The 24,866-nt window shown below is 44.3% G+C and overlaps 1 protein-coding gene across 6 annotated transcripts in view; it reads right to left on the reverse strand.

The window, feature by feature from the left end:
- Nucleotides 1–24,866, reverse strand: part of thsd7ba (thrombospondin, type I, domain containing 7Ba) — a 953,049-nt gene that overhangs the window by 401,489 nt on the left and 526,694 nt on the right. For all 6 annotated transcript variants that reach the window (XM_068035032.1, XM_068035036.1, XM_068035034.1 and 3 more), the window contains exon 12: nt 7,873–8,005. In XM_068035032.1, coding sequence (XP_067891133.1) covers nt 7,873–8,005 — 133 coding nt within the window. The remainder of the gene's footprint in view (nt 1–7,872; nt 8,006–24,866) is intronic.

A 24,866-nucleotide genomic window follows, 5' to 3' on the forward strand; every position in this document is an offset into this window, starting at 1 on the left:
GTCTCTGAGGTGCTATCATTCAGAGCAGACATTAAACTGAGGGCGCAGCTGCACTTTCAGGTGGATATGTAAGATCCCATGTCACTGTTTGAAGAAGAGGAGGGGCGTTCTCCCCAGTGTCCTGGCCAATGTTAGCCCTCGACCAACACTACTAACACAGATAATCTGGTCATTAGCAAACTTCTGATTGTGGGAACTTGCTGTGCACTAATTGGTTGCTGTGTTTCCTGCATTACAACAGTGACTACACTTCAAAAACTACTTAGTTGGCTCTAAAGCAGTTCAGGATGTGCTGAGGTCATGAAAAGTGTTACATAAATGCAAGTGTTTTTTTTTTCCTTTTCATGTGACAGATCTCAACACAAAAAGGTTCTGCATTACATTTCATAATTTTCAATAAAGGTGCACTTGCAAGGGGTATTTCTTAGACCAAACCTCTATTTCCAAAACTATTATTGTCACTTTGAAAAATTGGTTTAAGTGTACATTACATAAATATTTGAATGAGAAAGTACTGAGTAGAGAAAATGGGAAAAATAATCCTGAGAAGTGTGAGGTGATGCATTTTGGGAGGACTAACAAGTCACGGGAATATACAATGGATGATAGGACCCTAGGAAGTACAGAGGGTCAGAGGGACCTTGGTGTACTTGTCCATAGATCACTGAAGGCAGCAGCACAGGTAGATAAGGTGGTTAGGAAGGCATATGAGATACTTGCCTTTATTAGCTGAGGCATAGAATATAAGAGCAGGGAGTTTATGATGGAGCTGTATAAAACACGAGTTAGACCATAGCTGGAGTACCGTGTACAGTTCTAGTTGCCACATTATAGGAAGGATGTGATTGCACTGGAGAGGGTGCAGAGGAGATTCACCAAGATGTTGCCTGGGCTGGAGCATTTCAGCTATGAAGAGAGACTGAAAAGGCTAGGGTTGTTTTTCTTAGAGCAGAGAAGGCTGAGGGGAGATATGATTGAGATATGCAAAATTATGAGGGGCATTGATAGATTAGATAGGAAGAAACTTTTTCCCTTAGCAGAGGGGTCAATAACCAGGGGGCATAGATTTAAGGTAAGGGGCAGGAGGCTTAGAGGGGATTTGAGGAAAAATATTTCACCCAGAGGGTGATTGGAATCTGGAATGCACTGCCTGAAGAGGTGGTAGAGGCAGGAACCCTCACAACATTTAAGAAGTATTTAGATGAGCTCTTGAAATGCCATAGCATACAAGGCTATGGGCCAAGTGCTGGAAAATGGGATTAGAATAGTTAGGTGCTTGATGGCTGGCACAGACACGATGGGACGAAGGGCCTGTTTCTGTGCTGTGTAACTCTATGACTCTATGACACAGCATCCAATTTGCCTGCAGCATATCCGACACACAACAATGTGGTAATGACTAGATAATCTGTTTTAGTGATGTTGTTTGAAGGATAAAATATTGACCAGAACTAATGTCATGCAATCTTCTATATCCTCCCAAGAGAGCAGATGGGCCCTTGGTTTAAGATGTCATCTGTAAGGTGACACCTTTGTCATGCCCAGGAAAGACATATCATATTCCTACTTTAAAGATAAGAACTTTATTCAATGTGGCCTCTTTTAAAAAGTGCTCAATGTGCGACAACTGAAGGTCAGATGAACTGGCCTGTGTAATCAAACTGTCTCACTGTCTCAAAAGGACAAAAGAATATATTCCAGACTCAGAGGTGCCGAAAAAACCCCATCCTGGAACCATCAAGAAACATTCCTGAATTGAATGGATTTCTTCTGAGACAAAGAAGGTGTGAAGTATGTTACAAAGGTTTTATTGTTTTGTACTTAGAACTTAGAATTCTGTGTGTTTTAAAAACTGAGAAAAGTATTTTTTGCTTAGTGGAAGACACCTGCAAATAGTTGGAATTCCTGCAATGTTTGAAAAGGACGTTCATAACAGAAGAAAGCTAAACATTATGGGTGCTTTGAAAGGAAGTTGAACTTGTACAAGGACAGGAAAGCAGGCAATTTCAAGGAAACCACAGGGGTTTGGCCTTCCTCAGATCAGTTTTTTCTTAAAAGGACAAGAGACACTGGGTTGGATTTTACTAGTGCACCGCAATTCGTGGCAGTGCACTTTGAAGTCGGCTGTGTATCCGTGTGCAGCGGTCGCCACTGAGCTCCTGTGATATTACGTGCAGGGGCTCATTAGCACCACAGCGATGCGCCGACCCCCCCCATATTATGTGGGGCGAGGCGGGACATCCGGCACCATGATGGACATTGGCTCAGTTGTGTAGCAGGTGCTGGGGCCCTATTTAAAATGCCCCACCACCTGCTTCCTGACAGCTGCCAAATAAATACTTACCTCACTATTGAAGAGTGGGGATGCTGTCAATCTGGCAGCAAAGCAGAAAGTTCTGGAGAAACTCGGCAGGTCAGGCAGCATCTGTGGCGAGAGAAGCAGAGTTAACTTGACCAAGGTCACAGACCTGAAAGTTAACTCTGCTTCTCTCTCCACAGATGCTGCTAGACCTGCTGAGTTTCTTCAGCACTTTCTGCTTTGTTGCCACATACTTACCCTGTTTTGTCCCAAAGTTGGAACATTGTGGAATCACCTTTGTATTTAAAGGACCAGAGCAAAAACCGAGGATGGCAGCGGGGTACTATAGGGTGGCCCCACAGTTCAGCGATGCCTCCCTGCTCACTCTTCTCCAGACTGTGCAGGCAAGGCGAGTGCTCCTTTTTCCCACAGATGGTACGAAAACGCCCTCCCACCCGACTAAGGCAGCCTGGCTGGAGGTGGCAGAGGAGGTAAGTACCTGTGGGCCCATCTGGCGTCAAAGGTCCCCCAGCCAGCCTGGGCCCTCCAGGCCTTGTGTGCACAGAGGACAAATGCCAAAGTCATCCACAGCCAAAGGACAATGTAATCAGCAGCCTTCCTCCAGTCCTCCCATGCGCCCTTCCTGTTGCAGGTCCTCAGCATCCTTATAGGCCGAGGAGGAATCCTGTTGACATCTCCCCTCATCATGTCAGACCTGCCCCCTATTGGGTGCATTGTTGTGCAGAGCACAGCGAAAGGACTGCCCTTTCTGGCCCACAGTACACAGCATCACCCTATCTATGCAGGCATTGGAAGCACGTTTTCAGCATGTCGATCTCCTGTTCAATGGTTGCTCTTGTAGCTCAGTGGCTGGCATTGTATCTCTCCTCTGCAGCAGTGGTGGGGTCTCTCACTAGTGTCGGGAGCCACGTCTGTAAGGGATAGCCCTTATCTCCAAGAAGCCACTTCTCCATCTGAGCCAGGTCAGTGAACAGCGGTGGCAGCTGGGACTGGCGCAGGACCCAAGTATCATGGCAGCTGCCTGAGAAGCGGACACTGATTTGCATGAAGCATCTCCAGTGATCACATACCAATTGCACCTAGATTGAGAGGATTCCTTTAATGGTAACGACTGCAGGTGGTAGCCTGGCGGGAGGCCTGATGTGTGCAGTCTATGAACATTAAAACCTATGGTTATTCGGCAATGGTGCCGAAACGGATGGCCCTCTGGGCCTGTCTCTGAGGGTCCATCCTGAAGTGGACATACTCACTGGCCTTCCCTGATGCAGTAGTGCACTGCTGACTGTGTGACCCCACACAGGTCTCTGGTGGGCCCCTGAAATGTTGCAGAGGCGTCAAGCTTGAGAACCGCTGCCACTATGAGGACCGCAGGCAGAGGATGTCTACCGAAGCCCATGGGCTGCAGGTTACCATTGAGCAGGGCACAGAGACGTGTCATCACCCTCTCTACATGCACAATCGCCTCTGACACTGGTGCTCTGACATGCGATGGCATATCATGTGGGGCCTATAGGTGCACGGTGACCTGTAATGACGAGCTCCCCTTGGGGGCTGATGCTCACGACCAGGGGCCTCTATATGGACTGCACCTGCCTGTTGATTTTGCCTCCGGCACATATGGATCCTCAGGAGAAGCGGATCACAGAATCTAGGATGAGCTATATCCATTTCCATGTTATAAATAAAGTTGTATCCTTCATTTACTTAAAGGGATGACAGTGGATAGGCAATAATGGCGAACATTTAAAGAGGACATGGATGAACTGCAACAATTGTTTATCCCTGTCTGGCACAAAAGTAAACCAGGAAAGGTAGCCAAACCATGGCTTACAAGGGAAATTAGAGATAGCATTAGATCCAAGGAAGAGGCATATAAATCTGCCAGAATAAAGAACAGACCTGAGGAATGCGAGCAGTTTAGAATTCAGCGAAGGAGGACCAAGGGATTGATTAAGAAGGGGAAAATAGAGTACGAGGGCAAGCTTGCGGGGAACATAAAAACTGACTGTAAAAGTTACCATAGTTACGTGAAGAGAAAAAGATTGGTGAAGACAAATGTAGGTCCCTTACAGTCAGAAACAGGGGAATTTATTATGGGGAATAAAGAAATGGCTGACCAATTAAATGCATACTTTGGTTCTGTCTTCACAAAGGAGGACACAAATATCATACCAGAAATGTTGGGGAACACAGGGCTTAGTGAGAGAGATGAACTGAAGGAAATCAGTATTAGTAGAAAAATGTTGTTGGGGAAATTGGTGGGATTGAAGGCCGATAAATCCCCAGGGACTGATGGTATGCATCCCAGAGTACTTAAGGAAGTGGCCCTAGAAATAGTGGAGGCATTGGTGGTCATCTTCCAAGATTCTATAGACTCTGGAACAGTTCCTACATTTTGGAGGGTAGCGAATGTAACCCGACTATTTAAAAAGGGAGGTAGAGAGAAAGCAGGGAATTAGAGATCAGTCAGCCTGACGTCAGTAGTGGGGAAAATTCTAGAGTCCATTATCAAAGATTTTATAGCAGAGCACTTAGAGAACAGTGGTAGAATTGGGCAGAGTCAGCATGGATTTACGAAAGGGAAATCATGCTTGACAAATCCACTAGAATTCTTCGAGGATGTAACTCGTAGAGTTGATGATGGAGCCAGTGGATGTGGTTTATTTGGACTTTCAGAGGCTTTCGACAAAGTCCCACATAAGAGATTAGCATGTAAAATTAAAGCGCATGGGATTGGGGTTAGTGTATTGCGATGGATAGAAAATTGGTTGGCAGACAGGAAACAAAGAGTCTTTTTCTGAATGGCAGGCAGTGACTAGTGGGGTACCACAGGGATCGGTGCTAGGACCCCAGCTATTCACAATATATATTAATGATTTAGATGAGGGAACTAAATGTAACATCTCCAAATTTGCAGATGACACAAAACTGGGTGGGAGGGTGAGTTGTGAGGAGGATGCAGAGAGGCTTCAGGGTGATTTGGACAAGTTGAGTGAGTGGGCTAATGCATGGCAGATGTAGTATAACGCGGATAAAGGTGAGGTTATCCACTTTGGTAGCAAAAACAGGAAGGCAAATTATTATCTGAATGGCTATAAACTGAGAGAGGGGAATATGCAGTGAGACCTGGGTGTTCTCGTAGACCAGTTGCTGAAGGTAAGCATGCAGGTCCAACAGGTGGTAAAAAGGCAAATGGTATGTTGGCCTTCATAGTGAGAGGATTCGAGTACAGGAGCAGGGATGCCTTGCTGCAATTATACAGGGCCTTGATGAGGCCACACCTAGAATATTGTGTGCAGTTTTGGTCTCTTTATCTGAGGAAGGATGTTCTTGCTATAGAGGGAGTGCAGTGAAGGTTTACCGGACTGATTCCTGGGATGGCGGGTCTGACGTACAAGGAGAGGTTGAGTCGATTAGGATTATATTCGCTGAAGTTCAGAAGAGTGAGGGGGGATCTCATAGAAACCTATAAAATTGTAACAGGACTTGACAGGGTTGATGCAGGAAGGATGTTCCTGATGGTGGGGGAGTCTAGAACCTGTAGTGATAGTCTAAGGATACGGGGTAAACCTTTCAGGACTGAGATGAGGAGAAATTTCTTCACCCAGAGCTTGGTGGGCCTGTGGAATTCGCTACCACAGAAAGCAGTTGAGGCCAAAACATTGTATGTTTTCAAGAAGGAGTTAGATCTCGCTCTTGGGTCTAAAGGGATCAAAGGGTATGGGGAGAAAGCGGGAACAGGTTACTGAGTTGGATGATCAGCCATGATCATAATGAATGGCGAAGCAGGCTCGAAGGGCCGAATGGCCTACTCCTGCTCCTATTTTCTATGTTTCTATTTATTCGAAGGTTTCTAACAGGGCAGGCATTGTTGTTGACGGGCACATCAGGTGCTTTCATGGATCAACTATGTGGCGTGGCATGGCATTGCCCATCTTGGCTCACACTCAGAGTGGCACAGCATGACCACTTAAAGATCCTACCAGCTGCATCTATTGCCCCTACCATCCATATAGCCTGAACGCTCCTACCCTCTCTGGCACCCTCCCCACACACAGGGTGCCTAGCTGCCACTGCTCCTTCACACACACAAACTAATGCAGAGCATATGCTGTTTATGGAGGGAGGGTACACAGTACCACCCTTCATGCCTGCATAGATTTCCCTCCAGTAATCCCAGACCCCCTCCCACCTCCCTTTAAGAATGCAGAGCTGAGACCCTGATCATCCCAGACTTACCTACACTGTTGTCCCATCTGGGTTTCATATTCGTGAACGGGACAGCACGTAACAGCCACCCATTCATGGGAAAATGCGGAAGCATGGAGCAGCAGACGGCGGGACGCAAAATCAGGAAAGGTAAGTAGCACTTTACATATGGTAATTGGTGTGCCACCGCCGAGTGTTGGGGAGGGCCGCACCATGGTCCCGCCGCCACTGGAAAAGCGCGGCGAGGTCTTCCTAACATCAGAGGTCGAGGCGGGCCTCTCCCAGCAGAATTTTACAGGCACCCCCCCACCGTGACCCCTGATGTTGAAGGGCTGGTAAACTTCAGCCCACTGTGTCTGGACATGTGACCATGTTCAGGAAGGTGAGTTGTGAGGAGGATGCAGAGAGGCTTCAGGGTGATTTGGACAAGTTGAGTGAGTGGGCTAATGCATGGCAGATGCAGTATAATGTGGATAAATGTGAGGTTATCCACTTTGGGAGCAAAAACAGGAAGGCAGATTATTATTTGAATGGCTATAAACTGAGAGAGGGGAATATGCAGCGAGACCTGGGTGTTCTCGTACACCAGTTGCTGAAAGTAAGCATGCAGGTCCAACAAGCAGTTGGTATGTTGGCCTTCATAGCGAAAGGATTCGAGTACAGGAGCAGGGATGCCTTGCTGCAATTATACAGGGCCTTGGTGAGGCCACACCTCGAATATTGTGTGCAGTTTTAGTCTCCTTATCTGAGGAAGGATGTTCTTGCTATAGAGGGAGTGCAGCGAAGGTCTACCAGACTGATTCCTGGGATGGCCGGACTGACGTACAAGGAGAGGTTGAGTCGATTAGGATTATATTCGCTGGAGTTCAGAAGAGTGAGGGGGGATCTCATAGAAACCTATAAAATTGTAACAGGACTTGACAGGGTTGATGCAGGAAGGATGTTCCTGATGGTGGGGGAGTCTAGAACCAGGGGTCATAGACTAAGGATACGGGGTAAACCTTTCAGGAATGAGATGAGGAGAAATTTCTTCACCCAGAGAGTGGTGAGCCTGTGGAATTCGCTACCACAGAAAGCAGTTGAGCAAAGTTTTTGATACATATCACTAAATACTGGCATTAAGTAAATGCTAAGGTTGTTCATACTATGAGATTAATGAATGAAGTACATTGAAGTATCAGTAAACTATGCCAGTGTTTTAGCAAATAATCCATCTATGATTGGCAATTTTTTTTTATATTCTGTGACTTCCAAATCGATAACTAATTCTTTGACTCATACACTGAGAACCATGCTAGTGATGAATAAAATTGCAATCCAGTTCTGTGATCAACTATTTTTACCTATACTTCGGGCAAAGAGGACGTGCTTCACATTCTCTTTCTTCATTTAGAGTATCTGGGCATTCCTGTCCTTGATTGTCAGGCTTCTGGATGATAATTCTGTGCCGAGACTGTTTGGCAAAAGAAGAATTACCTGAAGAAATCAAAGTAATGGAGAAATAATCAGAGAATTTGTAAACCTTGAAGCTAGACATTAAAGTAGAAAGATTATGATACAGATCAAAAACAGATCACATCTTAGTTATTTTTTCTTCCACCACCCTTACATACACACTAGACAATATTCTTAAGCAAAAATGGTAGGATAGCAATCTTGGTCCTGATGTCTTCCCATTCTGCTTAATAAAAAATTGTATGCACTGACCCAGAACGATTTGTCATTTGAGTTTGCTGTTCTCTGTATTCTCTATAGGGAACTAGGCATTTTCCAGTCACTGCTTCCCACTGACAGACTGGTTGAGATTAAGTACTCACCATTGGGAAAATCACAAGCACAAATTCCATCCCACAAATCAGTTGTACCTGCCCTTGGTACATAAAAGTGCTACACTACACCACTGATCACGTCACTTAAGTGAGTTTTTTTAAAATAAAATGTCAATATAAAGCATTACAACTCAGCAAATGAGTAAAAACTGATATCCTGTCTGCCTAAAATTTCCAAAGTTTATCAGAGAGGTCTACAAAAATGTATGGTAGAGGAAGCATTTCTATTCCTGGCTTTGCTTGTTGATGGAAGAACATTTTGAATTTTAAGAATTAAAGATCTAGCTTCACTGATTCAGCTGAACTCACGAAATTAGATTTGTTTCTTTAAAGGATACAGTTCACTGTGCACTTTTAATCACTGTGCACGGTTGAGTTAACAAAATTCAAGGGCAATGTCACCAAGAACCCCAGAGACACACTGGTCAACACCCTCACTGTGCAAACAATCAGTCAGATTTTAATTAACAGGACTGTGTTAGAGTGGTTATTGAAGCAAAGCATCTTTTTACTCCTGTAATTGTAAAACCATCTTGTTGATGATAGCCGTAGGAGTTTATTCATTAAATTTGAATTCATTTCTCTTGGTTTCTTTTTAAAGGGAGATCTGCATATTGAACCTCTATCATATTTCATACAATTCTTGAAGCATACACAAATTCACAGTGTTCCTGAATACAAATTGCGATCGAAAATAAAATCCATACATTTTCAACTATAGATACATTTTATGGGAGTATGTGTTATAGCTCTTATAGTCACTAGAAGCGCACAGTTTTTCACTTGTCAATCACTTGTTAATCACAAGTTGTAATGAATGATGTGACAATGTCAGCCCCTCAACTACAATGTTTAATTTTGTTATCAGAAGTTTACCAAGATAAGGTCAATTTGGGAGGCCCTTTGCATGGTGCAACTCATCCAAAACATATTAAATATTCTCCGTAGAGCGCTCACATCATGTTTTCTTATTCATTCATGGAACGTAAGCATCACTGGCAAGACTAGCATTTATTGCCTATCCCTAATTGCTCTTCAAAAAATGGTAGTCAGCCGCCTTCTTGAACCACTGCAATCCATGTGGTGTAGGTACACCCATAGTGCTGTTAGGGAGGGAGTTCCAGGATCTTGACCCAGCAACAATGAAAGAACGGCGATATAGTTCAGGATGGTGTCAAGAAAACATGCTATGCTGATGAAGATTTTTAATTCATCGTTTGGAAATCTATATTAAACTTTTAAAAAGGAAAGCTGGAATCCTACATTAAACTTTTCACAAGCAGGCACACCAGATAGCCACCCACAATTTGCATTAAAATGCCTCACATTCCAGGACATCGAAGTGGAGACGCATGTCTAAAAACCTCCCATCCAGGGCAATGGCTTGAACAGTTGAGTAAATCACGCTTGTTAACAGGACATTCAAAGCCATCATGGAGCATTCACTAGAGGAGATGCACCTCCAGGCGGTAAATATTGGTGCAATGCAACCTGAGGGAGATTTGGGATTCTTAGACTTTGGACCTCATTTAAAAAAAAGAATACTGAGAGAACCATGTGACAGTCACCCCAGGCTGTGTGAACTTGGGAGTTTTTTTGGTACACACAGCAGACAAGCTTTGAGAGTTAACCAATGCAAGACCCCGGTGGGCTGTCTCTCCCTCTCCAGGTAACAGCACAAGTTTCCAAAACTGTCTGCGACTACGGAACATCCAAGTTTAACATTGCTACAGTCAGAAACCCTGGGGGAAAAAGCCACCTACACCACTGTCTCCATGAAAACCCTGAACCAGGTGGACCAGCTGCAAGTGCAATTCCACCAACCAGAGACTTTAGAACCACAAATTCATCCCGAAGACAACTAAATCACCAGACCACACAGACTGTATATTATTTTTATTTATTCTGGTCTGTAATCCAACCAAACTTCTTCATCACTCTGTAACCTATTTGTGTGTGTGTGATTCTCGGTGTGTGTGTGTGAGAAAGCTAGAGTGCAATTTATTATTTTCACTTAGATCGGAAATTGATTTTAAGTACAATAAACTAACCTCTTTCTTGTCTAAATTCAAGAAAACCTGTCCGATTGGTTCTTTTATGATCATAGCACATAAAAGGTTAAACACTCACTAAATTGGTAAACACCTCCACTGTCTAAAAAGGAATAAACCCTGTTGTGGTCAAACAATGAGAGGGACAAGAGGGGAGCCTTTGACCCCTCCTCACCTGATAGTAACAATGGTGTACTTCTAGGTGGTAGAGGTTGCAGGTTTAGAAGGTGCTGTCAAAGTTGCTGCAGTGCATCTTGTAGATGGTACACACAGAATGAACTGTGCGTCAATGCTGGAGGCAGTGAATGTTTAAGGTGGTAGATGGGGTGCCCATCAAGTGGACTGCTTTGTCCTGGATGATGTTGAGCCTCTTGAGTGTTGTTGGAGCTGCACCCATCCAGGCAAGTGGGGAGTATTCCATCACACTTCTGGTTTGTTGCTTGTTGATGGTGGATGGGATTTGGGAAGTTACTCACCTCAGAATTTCCCACTTCTGACCTGCTGTTATGACCATAGTATTTATATGGCTGGTCCAGTTAAGTTTCTGGTCAATGGTAACCCCTGGGTTGTTGATGCTGGGGGATTCAATGATGGTAAATGGTAATGTCGTGAATGACATGGGAAGATGATTAAATTCCCTCTTGTTGGAGATGGTCATTCCCTGGCACTTGTGTGGTGCGAATGTTATTAGCTACCTATCAGGCCAAGCCTGGAAGATGTCCAGATCTTGCTGCATGCGGGCATGGACTGCTTCAGTTTTTGAGGAGTCACAAATGGTACTGAACACTGTGCAATAATGAACAAACGTCCCCACTTCTGCCCTTATGCTGGAAGGAGGTCATTGATGAAGCAGTTGAACGTGGTTGGGTTTATGACACTACCCTGAGAAATCCCTGCAGTGATATCCTGGGGCTGAGATGACTGGCCTCCAACAACCACAACTATCTTCCTTTGTGCTAGGTATTTCTCCAACCAGCAGAGAATTTTCCCCCAATTCCCATTGACTTGGATTTTGCTAAGGCTCCTTGATGCCACACTCGGTCAAATGCTGCCTTGATGTCAAGGACAGTCACTCTCACCTCATCTCAGAAATTCAGCTCTTTTGTCCCTGTTTGGACCAAGGTTGTGATGAGGCCTGGTGCTGAGTGGTCCTGGTAGAACCCAAACTGAGTATGACTGAAGTTTATAAGATCCTGAACGGTCTTGACAAGGTGAATGTGGAGAGGATGTTTCCTCTTGTGGGTGAGTCCAGAACTAGGGGGCAATGTTTTAAAATTAGGTGTCGCCCTTTTTGGACAGAGATGAGGAGAAATATTTTCTCTGAGGGTTGTGCGACTTTGGAACTCTCTGTCTCAAAAGGTGGTGGAGGCGGGGTCATTGAATATTTTTAAGGCGGAGGTAGACAGATTCTTGTTAGGCAATGGAATCAAAGGTTATTGGGGGTAGATGGGAGTGTGGAATTTGAAACACAAACAGATCAGCTATGATCTTATTGAATGGCAGAGCAGGCTTGAGGGGCCGAATGGCCTACTTCTGCTCTTAATTCGTATGTTTATTCATATCAGTGAGCAGGTTATTGCTGTATAAGTGCCACTTGATAGCACTGTTGACGGCACCTTCCATCACTTTGCTGATGATTGAGAGTAGACTGATGGGGTGGTAATTGACTGGATTGGATTTGTCCTGCTTTTTGTAGACAGGACATACCTGGGTAATTTTCCACATTGTCAGGGAGATGCCAGTGTTGTAGCTGTACTTGAACAGCTTGGCTAGGGGCACAGATAATTCTGCAGCACAAGTCTTCAGTATTACTGCCAAGATGTTGCCAAGTCCTGCACTGATTGAATGGTTAAATCATACTATTTCCATCACACTTGCATATCAGGAATGGATATTAGGTTTAAAGTGGTGAGGTATAAAATTCTCAAATTTTTACTTTGTATTTGGCTTTTAAGTCCTCCTTGCTCCTAAATTTACATCTGTAAAATAGACACTATGGCACTATGCTCTGTAGCACCATTCCTGGCATGATCATCTCACATCCATCCTCTAACTGATACCCTGCACCCACCATCTGAAAATGCAGCCCTTCTTTCCCCCACACCATCCAGTTGATATCAGTGGTTTCAAAGGCACTGCCAATGAACTTGCCATCGGCCCCAGCCAAATCCTTCCCTCTAATCGCAGAACTGAAACCAAAAAATGTGGGTTCCATGGCCAATCCATCTTCCCTTTAGTCACCACCAATGTCCTTAAAAGAATGTGCCACCAGCAGCTCCAGCTAAATTCCTCCTTCACCACCATCCACAACTCTCACCAGCCAGAGGGCATGCTCCTTGCCAAGAAAGGAATGGTGAGACAGAAGCAGACGGACTGAAGGCAAATGAGGAAAAGAAGGAATGAAAAGAAAGATACAAAGAGAAAGTATGAGATAGCAGGCAACAAAGTAGAAAGTAAAGGACAGAGGAAAATGAGAAAAGATGATAAAGAAAAGCAAAAGAGGATGGAAAAGAAAAAAGTGGGAGAGAGAAAGCTGGGTGGAGAGAAAAAACCCAAAAAAAGCCGAACTCCAGAGGTGAGGTGACAGTGACTGCCCTGACATCAAGGCATTTGACCAAGTATAACATCAAGGAGCCCGAGCAAAACTGGAGTCAATGGGAATCAGAGGGAAAACCCTCTGCTGGTTGGAGTCATACCTAGCGCAAAGGAAGATGGTTGTAGTTGTTGGAGGTCAATCATCTCAGCTCTAGGACATTACTTCAGGAGTTCCTCAGGGTACAGACCTAGGCCCAACCATCTTCAGCTGCTTCATCAATGGCCTTCCTTCAATCATAAGGTCAGAAGTGGGGATGTTCGCTGATGATTGCACAATGTTCAGAACCATTCACAAGTCCAGAGATAGTGAAGCATTTGTGTAGAAATGCAGCAAGACCTGGACAACATCCAGGCTTGGGCTGATAAGTGGCAAGTAACATTCACACCACATAAGTGCCAGGTAATGACCATCTCCAACAAGAAAGAATCTAACCATCTCCCCTTGACATTCAATGGCATTATGTTCGCTGAATCCCTCACTATCAACATCCTGGGGGCTTACCATTGACCAGAAACTGAATTTGAGTAGTCATATTGTTACGACCGACCGCTCCAGTCGAAGCCCCCAATCAAAAAAAACGATTCTGATTGTGGTGGGAGAGACGCACTGTAATTCAATCCCATCGCTCCACAGATCGCCTAACATATCATTTAAAACTACCAAATTAAAGAAAGAACCACCAAATTGTACCATCTATTAACTCCCGAATTAGGCTAACCAAACCTGGTGTCTTTAAATCAACAGATTAACTCTTTAATTAGAAGAACTAAATTCTGAAACACTATGAAGAGATAAACAACATTTAAAAATAGAAAAAATTAGAGTCCTTGCAAATTTACAGTCCAATGTTGCTCGAAGTCCTCATAGGATGTTGCTCGAAGTCCTCACAGAATGTTGCTTTCCTTCTCCAGCGAATTTCAACAGTTAATGACTTGCAAACACTTTCAATAGAATCAATCTGACTTTAGAGTTTTTGAGGGATAAAAGATTGTCACAGTCTAACCTTCCTTTCTTCAATTTAAATTACCAGAAATCTCTGTTTTGGGCTTGACTTTTTCTTAGAATTTTGAGAGATAATAATTAAACAGACTAAATTCCTATTCCTTCAGTTTAAATGGTTGAGAGCTCTTTTTCAGGTGTGCTCATCACAGCTGTCTGTGTCTTCTGTCAGTATGTTCTGTTAGGACAAACTGTCTCACTAAAAGCCAGTTCAAACTAAATTGAAACAAATGTATTGCATCAGGCTTATGCCCAGTGACTGTTTCAATGGTATCGAGAATGCACCCTTTGAATCGCAGTCTCCAAATGGCTGTTTCTAAGGCAACGAAAATGCACCTTCCTATAACTCCGAAGGCTTGATGGCTCTTAAAGCAATACTGATCCCTTGCAAGTCTTAAAGGCACAACGCATATTCTGAAAAAAAACTATAGGACCATGATAATATAAATACCATGGCGACAAGAGCAGGTCAGAGGCTAGGAATCCTGCGGCATGTAAGTCACCTCCTGATTCCCCAAAGCGTGTCCACCATCTCCAAGGCACAAGTCAGGATTGTGATGGAATACTCTCCACTTGCCTGAATGGGTGCAGCTCCAACAACATTCAAGAAGCTCGATACCATCCAGGACAAAGCAGCCCACTTGATTGGCACCCCATCCACACACATGCACTCCCTCCATCACCGACGCACAGTGGCAGCAGTGTGTACCATCTACAAGATACACTGCAGAAATGCACCAAGGCTCCTTAGACAGCACCTTCCAAACACGCGTCCTTTACCACCTAGAAGGGCAAGGGCAGCAGATGCAGGGGAACTCCATCACCTGCAAGTTCCCCTCCAAGTCACACACCATCCTGATTTGGAACTATATCGCTGTTCCTTCACTGTGGTTAGGTCAAAATCCTGGAACCCCCTTCCTAACAGCACTGTGGGTGTACCTACCCCACATGGACTGCAGCGGTTCAAGAAGGTAGCTCACCTCCACCTTCTCAAGGGCAATCAGGTGTGGACAATAAATGCTGACCTAGCCAGCGATGCCCACATCCCTTGAATGAATAAAAAAAAGAAAAATTAGCACACAAAGTGGCAGGTAAAACAGGGAGCATTAGCCATAATTCTGGGACTTTCAGTGAGTAGTGCTATAGGAGATACACTAGTGATATTATAACTTTACTTTGTCCTTTTTGTAACTTGAATTGATAATGATAGGCTTCTGTCAACTGGGATGGGTTGGCAATGCTCTATTCGAAGGCTGAGGCTGCTAAACTGGATAAGCAAAAATAGGTGCTGGGATGTAACTGCGTGATTAACCTGCATCTGTTGTTTCTGATGCAGGCAGAATGCAAACTTCATGCTGCCTTAGTTTAGTTTAGAGATACAGCACTGAAACAGGCCCTTCGGCCCACCGAGTCTGTGCCGACCATCAACCACCCATTTATGCTAATCCTATACTAATTCCATATTCCTACCACATCCCAACCTGTCCCTATATTTCCCTACCACCTACCTATACAAGGGGCAATTTATAATGGCCAATTAACCTATCACCCTGCAAGTCTTTTGGCATGTGGGAGGAAACCGGAGCACCCGGAGGAAACCCACGCAGACACAGGGAGAACTTGCAAACTCCACACAGGCAGTACCCAGAATTGAACCCGGGTCGCTGGAGCTGTGAGGCTGCGGTGCTAACCACTGCGCCACTGTGCCACCTTCTCATTTAAATGATTGTAGTGTGGAGCCAGCACTAAATGTGCTGTTTGGTGGCTGCACACCTGAGCAGGGGACACAAAATCGTGAGAGGCGAGCAAGAGTTCAAACTAGCCTGCACTACTTAAAGCTAGCCTGCATCTCTTAAAAGGGAGGTACATTTTGGCTGGAGTAAATGCTAGAAGTCAATGTATAATACTGAGCTCAACCTGGGAAAAATGCAGGAATGGCACAACAAGGCAGAGAGTGGGCTCCAAGATTTTCCAATACCGAACTGGAGGTCTTAGCCGTGGTGGTGGGGAGCAGGAGAGATGTTGCCTATCCACAGGGGGCCGGGATATCCTCCAGACAAACTCTGAGAAAGCAGTGGGATCAGTTAGCCTTGGAGATCAATGCCAGGAGTCCAGCTCTGAAGATTTGGACGCAGTGCCACAAGAATATCAATGGCCTCACACGTCTGGTCAAGGTTAGTGAATGTATGTTCAAATGTCATTTCACACCAACTGCACACTACTAGTCTCATGCACTGCACAATGCATCATCCCATCACTCACCTGCCAACAATCTCTATTAATCGGGTCTCATGCCGAACATTCATAGCTTCACCTCACCCTCACACTGCTGCATGCCTCAAACACACATCTCATAGCTTACACACACTGCCAGCTATTAAACTATGAGAGTCAGATTATCCAAACACATTGCACCATACTCACTGACACATTTTCCTCTCTCTTGCAGGATAAGGTAGCACATAACCAGAGGCAACAGCACCTAACAAGCAGTAGACAGACGTGGTTGCATGTTGTAACCCCAATGGAGACAGGAGTTGATGATCCTTTTATATAGAGCTGGTGAGGGACGTGGGACGGGGTAGGTGGGGCTCTTCCTGCTGCTGAATGTGTGTTCAACTGTGCGAGGTTAAGAAAAACATTAGCTCAGCATTAAGCTTCAAAATTGCAGAGCTGGCATCAAATCAGCGTAACACGCCGATTGATGTCACAATCTGTCTACATTGCTTATTTCTGGTGGACACTCCATGCATGCGCACTAACGCCCTCAACAGGATGGCAACTGGTGCAGCCAGCACCTGAAGCATGCATACACACTGCATAAGCCATTTTGGAGGCAAAATCGCAGCCACAGAGTTGAAAAAATGGGCACTATGCAACCTAATTTTGCAGCCTATTGAGACTTCAGTGCAATACTGAAGAAATGTGGTATCCTCAGAGGTGTTGTCTTTTGAATGAGACGTTTAATAGAAGCCCCTTCTGCCAGTACAGCGAACATCAAAAGATCCCACAACACTATTCAAAGAAGACAACAAAGTTCTCCCAGTATTGTAACATTCTTCCCTCATCATCCATAATAAATGAACCGGTCATTCTTATTTCTTGCTGTGTGCAAAATGACTGTCACAATTGAATACATAACAGCAGTGAATGCATTTCAAAAACATTCTTTGTCTCAGAAGACTTCTGCAACAGATAGAAGAACCAATTCCCTGATCCTGTCCTCCCAGCAGGAAATAGTGACTGCAGGGAACATATGGCAGGAAATTAGAGGCCGACAACTTGCATTTTCCACTTATTTAAATTATCAGGTTGAAAACCACAAGCTAATTGCTCACTATGCAGTCCCTGTGAATGTGCTTCCCACTGTGAGTGTAGGAGCACAGAATCTCAATGCAGCACTTGTTATCTAGATTGAAATTTATAACTGTTGTCTAAATGCGCATACGCAAGGTGATTTCGGTGATTTTTGCCTACTAAAAATTGTACCATCCCCAATTTAAGTCACGAAAAGTCAAAACAACTCTGCAATATCAATAGAGAACGAATAGGCTGTGAATTGACTTGTATTCAGATTTCACTATCAACTGAAGTCCATGCTTGAGATTCCATTACTTTGGCTAGATTTAGTTGGATCACACGTGCGAGAAGGGGAATATTAATCAGAAATGAAAGGTGATTTCTTCACGGACTACTCAAGGCACCTGTCTGATCCTGCTTGTGATATTCACCGTTTAAAGTTGAAAAGCTTGCTTTTCTATTTTTATAGAAGTTCAACCTGAAAAGGCCATTGATCACTTGCTTCTGCATTTTTAAAGCCATTTTTCAAATATAGTGCCTGCTTGAAAAATGGACGAAAAAATGGGAAATTACTGATTGATGTTCATATGTATGAAATTCAGTTATTTTCGCCTGGAAATGTCATTGTTACATAATATTTCCATCATATAAACTAAAAGTATCAACTGCAACAGAATAGGTGTTAAGATGTAGGAATATCATTTAAGCCCTCCTTTTTTAAATAATTCTTTGGGATTTGGCCATCAATTATGGCAATATTTAGTACCCTTGTTTCCCTTGATAAGATGATGGTCCTTCTTCTTGAATCACTGTAATCCATATGGTGAAGATAATCCCACAAAGCTTTTAGGTAGGGAGTTGCAGGATTTTGAGACAGCGACAGTGATGGAGTGGCAATATGTCCCGTCAGGAATGTATGTGACTTGGAGGGGATCATGGAGATGGTGGTATAGAAAAAAAAGTGCTGGAAATACTCAGCAGGTCTGGCAACAACTGTGGAGGGAGACACAGCGTTAACGTTTCAGGTCAGTGACCGTTCATCAGAGTTCTGATAAAAGGTCACTGACCTGAAAAGTTAACTCTGTTTCTCTCTCCTCAGATGCTGCCAGATCTGCTGAGTATTTCGAGCACTTTTTGTTTTTGTTTCATATTTCCAGCATCTGCCGTATTTTGCTTTTATTATGGAGATGGTGAGGGTGTTTCCTTTGCCCTTCCATTGTCTTTCTAGGAGGTGGAAGTTGTGGATTTGAGAGCTGCTGTCGAAGAAACCATGGTGACTTGCTGAAGTGCATCCTGTAAATAAGGCACACTGCAGCCAAGGCATGCTCATGTTGAAGGTAATGGATTAAGCCAGTGAATCATATGCCAATCAAGTGGGCTTCTTTGCCCTGGATGGTGTTGATCTTCTTGAGTGTTGTTGTAGTTTCATCCATCCAGGCAAGTGGAGAGTATTCCATCACATGCCTGAAGTGCCTTATATGTGGTGAAGATTTGGGAAGTCAGGTGAGCCACTCACACAGAGTAACCAACCCTCTGACCTTATAGAATCATAGAATGGATACAGAACAGAAGGAGGCCATTCAGCCTACCATGTCCATGCTTGCTCTCTGCAAGAGCAACTCAGCTAGCCCCTCTCTCTCTCCTTTTCCACATAGCCCTGGAAATGTTTTCCCTTCAGGTAATTATCCAATTCTTTTTTGAAGGCCACGATTGAATCTGCCTGCACCACAGGCAGTGCATTCAAAATCTTAACCACTCACTGTGTAAAAAAAGGTTTTCCTCATATCTCCTTTGGTTCTTTTGCCAGTCACCTTAAATTGCTGTCCTCTGGTTCTCAACCCTCTGCCAATGGGAACAACTTCTCCCTATCTACTCTATCGAGAGTCCTCATGATTTTGAACACCTCTATCAAATCCCCTCTCAACCTTCTCTTCTCCAAGAAGAACAGTCCCAGCTTTGCCAATCTATCCACGTAACTGAAGTTCCTCACCCCTGGAACCATTCTCGTGAATCATTTCTGAACCCTTTCTAATCCTTCCTAAAGTGTGGTGCCCAGAATTGGACACAATACTCCAGTTGAGGCTGAACCAGTGTGTTATAAAGGTTCACCATAACTTCGTTGCTTTTGTACTCTATGCCCCTATTTATAAAACCCAGGATCCCATAAGCCTTATTATCATTTCTAAAAGCTTTGTCACCACTGAGGTTAAACTGACTGGCTGGACATATCCTTAAATCATTTTTTGAACAAGGGTGGAACATTTGCAATGCGCCAATCATCTAGCTCAACCCCTGTATCTAAGGAGGATTGGAAGATCATGGCCAGTGCCTCTGTAATTTCCACTCTTCCTTCCCTCAGTATCCTTGGATGCATCTGATCCAGTCCTGGTGACTTATCAACTTTGCATCTTCCTCCTTGGTAAAGACAGATGCAAAGTACTCATTTGGTACCTCAGCCATGCCCTTTCCTTCCATGCATAAATCCATTTTTTGGCCCCTAAACAGCCCTATTCCTTCTTTTACCACCTATTTATATGGCTATAGAAGACTTTTGGATTCCCTTTTATGTTAGCTGCCAGTCTCTTCTCATACTCTGTCTTTGCTTCTCTTATTTCCTTTTTCACTTCCGATCTAAACTTTCTATAGTCAGCCTAGTTCTCACTTGTATTATTAATTTGACATCTGTCATTTGACCCTTTTTCTACTTCATCTTACTCTCTCCCTCTCTCTCTTTCATCACCCAGAGTGCTCTGGCTTTACTTGTCTTACCTTTCCCCCTCATGGGAATGTACCTTGACTGTACCCGGCCTAGCTCCTCTTTAAAAGCAGCCCATTGTTCCATTACAGTTTTGCCTGCCAATGTATGATTCCAATTTATTTGGGTCAGATCTGTTCGCACTCCATTGGAATTGTCCCTCCCCCAATTAATTATTTTTATTCTGGATTGCTCCTTTTCCTTTTCCATAGCTAACCTAAACCTTATGATACTATGACCTGCTCTACTATCAACAGCATTTGTGACCCGTTTCTGTTGAGTTTCTGGTTATATGGCTCCCACAATATCGATGGTGGTGGACTCTATGACAGTCATGCCATTTATTGACAAAGGGAGGTGGATAGGCTCTCTTTTGAGAAGACAGTCATTGCCTGGCATTTGTGTGGCATGTATATTCCTTGCCCATGCTGCATGCAGGCATGGACTGCTTCATTATATGAGGAATTATGAATGGACTGAACACTGTGCAATTGTGAGCAAACATCCAACTTCTGTCTTTATGATGAAGGGAAAGTCATTAATGAAGCAGCTGTTGGTAGTTGGACCTAGGACATTCCCCTGCAGAAGTTCTGCAGTGATTTTCCTTGGGCTGAGATGATTGACCTCCAACAACCATAGCCATAACCACCTTCCTTTGTGCTAGGTATGACTCCAATCACTGGCGAGTTTACCCCCTGATATTCCTCGCTGCCACAATTGGTCACAGACTGACTTGATGCAAAGGGCAGTAACTCTTACCTCACCTCTGGAAACAGCTCATCTCTATGTTTGGACCAAAGCTGCAATGAGTGGACCTGACAGAACCCAAACTGAGCACCAATGAGCAGCTTATTGGTGAGTAAGTGCCACTTGATAGCACCATTGACAACTCCTTCCATCATTTTGCTGATAATTAAGAAAAGTCTGATGAAGGGGAATTGGCTTGGTTCGATATGTCCTGCTTTTTTTCTGGACAGGATGCACCTGAGTGATTTTCCATATTGTCGGGTAGACACCAGTGTTGTAGCTGCACTGGTACAGCTTAGCAAGGGCTGTTTAATTCTGGAACACAGGTCTTCTACAGTCAGGATGTTGTCAGGGCCCATAGCCTTTCCTGTGTACAATGCACTCAGCCATTTCTTGATGTCATGTGCAGTGAAATGAATTGGCTGAGGACTGTCATCTTTGATGGTGGAGGCCTCAGGAAGAGGCTGAGAAGATTCATCTAGTTGGGACATCTGACTGAAGATGGTTGCAACAGTTTCAGCCTTATCTTTTATACTCACGTGCTGGGATTTGCCATTGTTGGGGGCGTTGGGGGCGGGGGGGGGGAATGCTTACCAAACCCTGTTCTACCATTAGTTGCTTAATTGTCCACCACCATTCATGACTGGATGTGGCAAGTTGGCAGAGTTTTGACCTGATCCATTGTTTGTGGAATCACTTAGCTCTGTCTATAGCATGCTGCTTTTGGTGATTAGAATTGAAAGTTCTGTGTTGCAGCTTCATCAGGTTGGCACCTTATTTTCAGGTATGCATGGTGCTGCTCTCCACATGCTCTTCTACACTCCCCATTGAACAAAGGTTGGCCAACTTTGTTATGGTAATGGAGGAGTAGCCAATGTGCCAGGCCATGAGATTTCAGGTTGTGGTGGCACACAATTGTTGCTGCTGCTGATGGCCCACACTGCCTCATGGAGGCCCAGTTTTGAACTGCTAGATCTGTTCTTAATCTATCTCACTTAACACGATGGTAGTGCCACTCAAAACAATGGAGGGTGTCCTCAGTGTAAAGACAGGAACGGGTCTCGACAGTAACTGTGTGGTGGCCCCTCCTACCAATCTGCAACAGGTAGATTTGTGGATACAAGGTCAAGTATGTTATTTCCTCATGTTGGTTCTCTCACCAAGCCCAGTGTGGCAGCTATCGCTTCAGGACTTGGCCAGCTTGGTCAGTGGTATTACTAGCAAGCCACTTTTGGCGACAGGCATTGAAGTTCCTTATCTAGAATACATTATTCCCTAAAGGACTTGAGTGAACCAATTGGGTATTTATGAAAATCCAACAGCTTCAATAAAGAAATGATTGAAAATGTTAACAAAATGCATTCCATTCAAGAACAAAAACTCGGTGAGAAAGATCCATCCATGGCTTTCTAGGGAAATTAAGGATAATATTAGATTAAAAGAAGAGCTTATAACATTGCAAAGAATAATAGTAAGCCTGAGGATTGGAAGAGTCTTAGAAACCAGCAAAGGGTGACCAAAAAGTTGGAAAAAAAGGGAAAAAATAGAATGAGAGTAAATGAGCCAAGAATATAAAAACAGATTGTAAGAGGTCTAAAAGAGGTAGCTGCAGAGATAGTGGATGTACTGGTTATGATTTTCCAAAATTCCCTAGATTCTATATAGATCCCAGAAATATCCTAGTAGATTGGAAGTTTGCAAATGTGACACCACTATTCAAGAAAGGAGGGAGAGAGAAAACAGGCAACTACAGGCCAGTTAGCCTGACTGCCGTCATTGGGCAAATGCTGAAATTTATTCTGAAGAAATTCTTAACAATGCATTTAGAAAATCATAGTATGATCAGACAGAGTCAACATGGTTTTACAAAAGGGGAATCCTGTTTGGCAAATTTATTGGAGTTTTTTGAGGATGTAGCTAGCAGGGTAGATAAAGGGGAGCCAGTAAATGTAGTATACTTGGATTTCCAAAGGCATTCGATAAGGTATCACACAAAAGGTTAATCCGCAAGGTAAGGGCTCATGGAGTTGGGGGTAATACATTAGTATGGATGGAAGATTAGTTAACGGACAGGAAGCAGAGAGTAGGGATAAACGAGGCATTTTCAAGTTGGCAGGCTGTAGCTAATGCAGTGCCGCAAGGATCAGTGCTAGGGCTTCAGCAATTTACATTCTAAATGAATGACCTAAACCAGGGTTGTCCAACCTTTTCACGTGGCGGGGGCCAATTTACAATTTTTGTCCTACATGGGGGGCTGGTGAGAAAATTTCAGAAAGATAAAGGCATTAGAATTTATCTTACTATTAATCAAACAGCAACAAATGTACATTTTTGTGAATAAGCTTTAAATGAGAAGACTAATTTATTGACTTACTTTCTTGATCAGTCTCTCTCTCTGCATCCCTCTCTCACTCTCTCTGCCCTCTCTCTCTCTCTCTTTTTGTACCCCTTTCTCTCTATCCCCCTTTCTCTCTCTCTGCTCCCCCCCCACCCCTCTCTCTCTCACCCCCTTTCTCTCTCTGACAGTTGCAGAGAGCGGGAATGCATAGCACATGGTTGATCAGTTTTTAAAAAAAAAAATCACAAGTCAGTTTCACAGCTGATAGTTGCTGACAGCGGGAACAGCCATTCCCCAACTTCGGGATTTTCCAGCGGGCTTTTTAAAAACCCCGAATCTGAAACTTCTAAATGTTGACATTCAGAGAGACTTGGGTGTATTCGTACAATGAACACAGAAAGTTAGCATGCAGGTACAGCAAACAATTAGAAAGGGAAAGGCCATGTGGCTTTTATTGCAAGAGGATTGGGGTACAAGAATAAGAAAGTCTTGCTACAATTTATAGGGCTTTGCAGCGAGGCCTGGACAACGTATGCCAGCCAAGAGCGACGTCTCAATTCATTCCATCTTCGCTGCCTTCGGAGAATACTTGGCATCAGGTGGCAGGACTATATCTCCATATCTCCAACACAGAAGTCCTTGAAGCGGCCAACACCCCCAGCTTATACACATTACCGAGTCAGCGGCGCTTGAGATGGCTTGGCCATGTGAGCCGCATGGAAGATGGCAGGATCCCCAAAGACACATTGTACAGCGAGCTCGCCACTGGTATCAGACCCACCGGCCGTCCATGTCTCCGCTATAAAGACGTCTGCAAACGCGACATGAAATCGTGTGACATTGATCACAAGTCATGGGAGTCAGTTGCCAGCATTCGCCAGAGCTGGCGGGCAGCCATAAAGACAGGGCTAAATTGTGGCGAGTTGAAGAGACTTAGTAGTTGGCAGGAAAAAAGACAGAGGCGCAAGGGGAGAGCCAACTGTGCAACAGCCCCGACAAACAAATTTCTCTGCAGCACCTGTGGAAGAGCCTGTCACTCCAGAATTGGTCTTTATAGCCACTCCAGGCGCTGCTTCACAAACCACTGACCACCTCCAGGCGCATATCCATTGTCTCTCGAGATAAGGAGGCCCAAAGAAAAGAAGATGAGACCACATGTAGAATACTGTGCACAGTTTTGGTCTCCATCTCTAAGGAAGTATATATTTGCCTTGGGGGTGGCACAGCGAAGACTCACTAGATTGGTTCCTGGGATGAGAGAGTTGTTCTATGATATGAGGCTGAATAAATTAGGCTTGTACTCTCTGGAGTTTAGAAGAATGAGAGATGATCTCATTGAAACATACAAGATTCTGAGGGGCTTGACAGGGCAGACACTGAGAGATTGGCCAGAATTTTACGCCACCCCAACAAGCTGGATGGTGGCAGGGGGTGGCATAAAATGGAGCAAGAGGCTCCGGGAGGCTTTCCCGACCTGCTCCCGCCTTCGCCTCCCTTTATGTAGGGTGGGGGGGTGGGGGGGGGTGAAAAACAGCCTGCCCACCCTCGACCAATCAAAGCCCTTAAGTGGCCACTTAACGGTCACTTAAGGGGCTTCGCCCGCCTCCACACAGATTTTACACGTGGCAAGTGGGCACCCTGGTGCCAGGAAAAGCCGTTCCTATTTCTTATGTTCATGGTCTCTTTTACTGGTACCAGTTTTTTATTTTTCTGGATTATTAG

The sequence above is a fragment of the Heterodontus francisci genome, chromosome 7, assembly GCF_036365525.1.
Source record: "Heterodontus francisci isolate sHetFra1 chromosome 7, sHetFra1.hap1, whole genome shotgun sequence".
Classification (NCBI taxonomy): Eukaryota; Metazoa; Chordata; class Chondrichthyes; order Heterodontiformes; family Heterodontidae; genus Heterodontus; species Heterodontus francisci.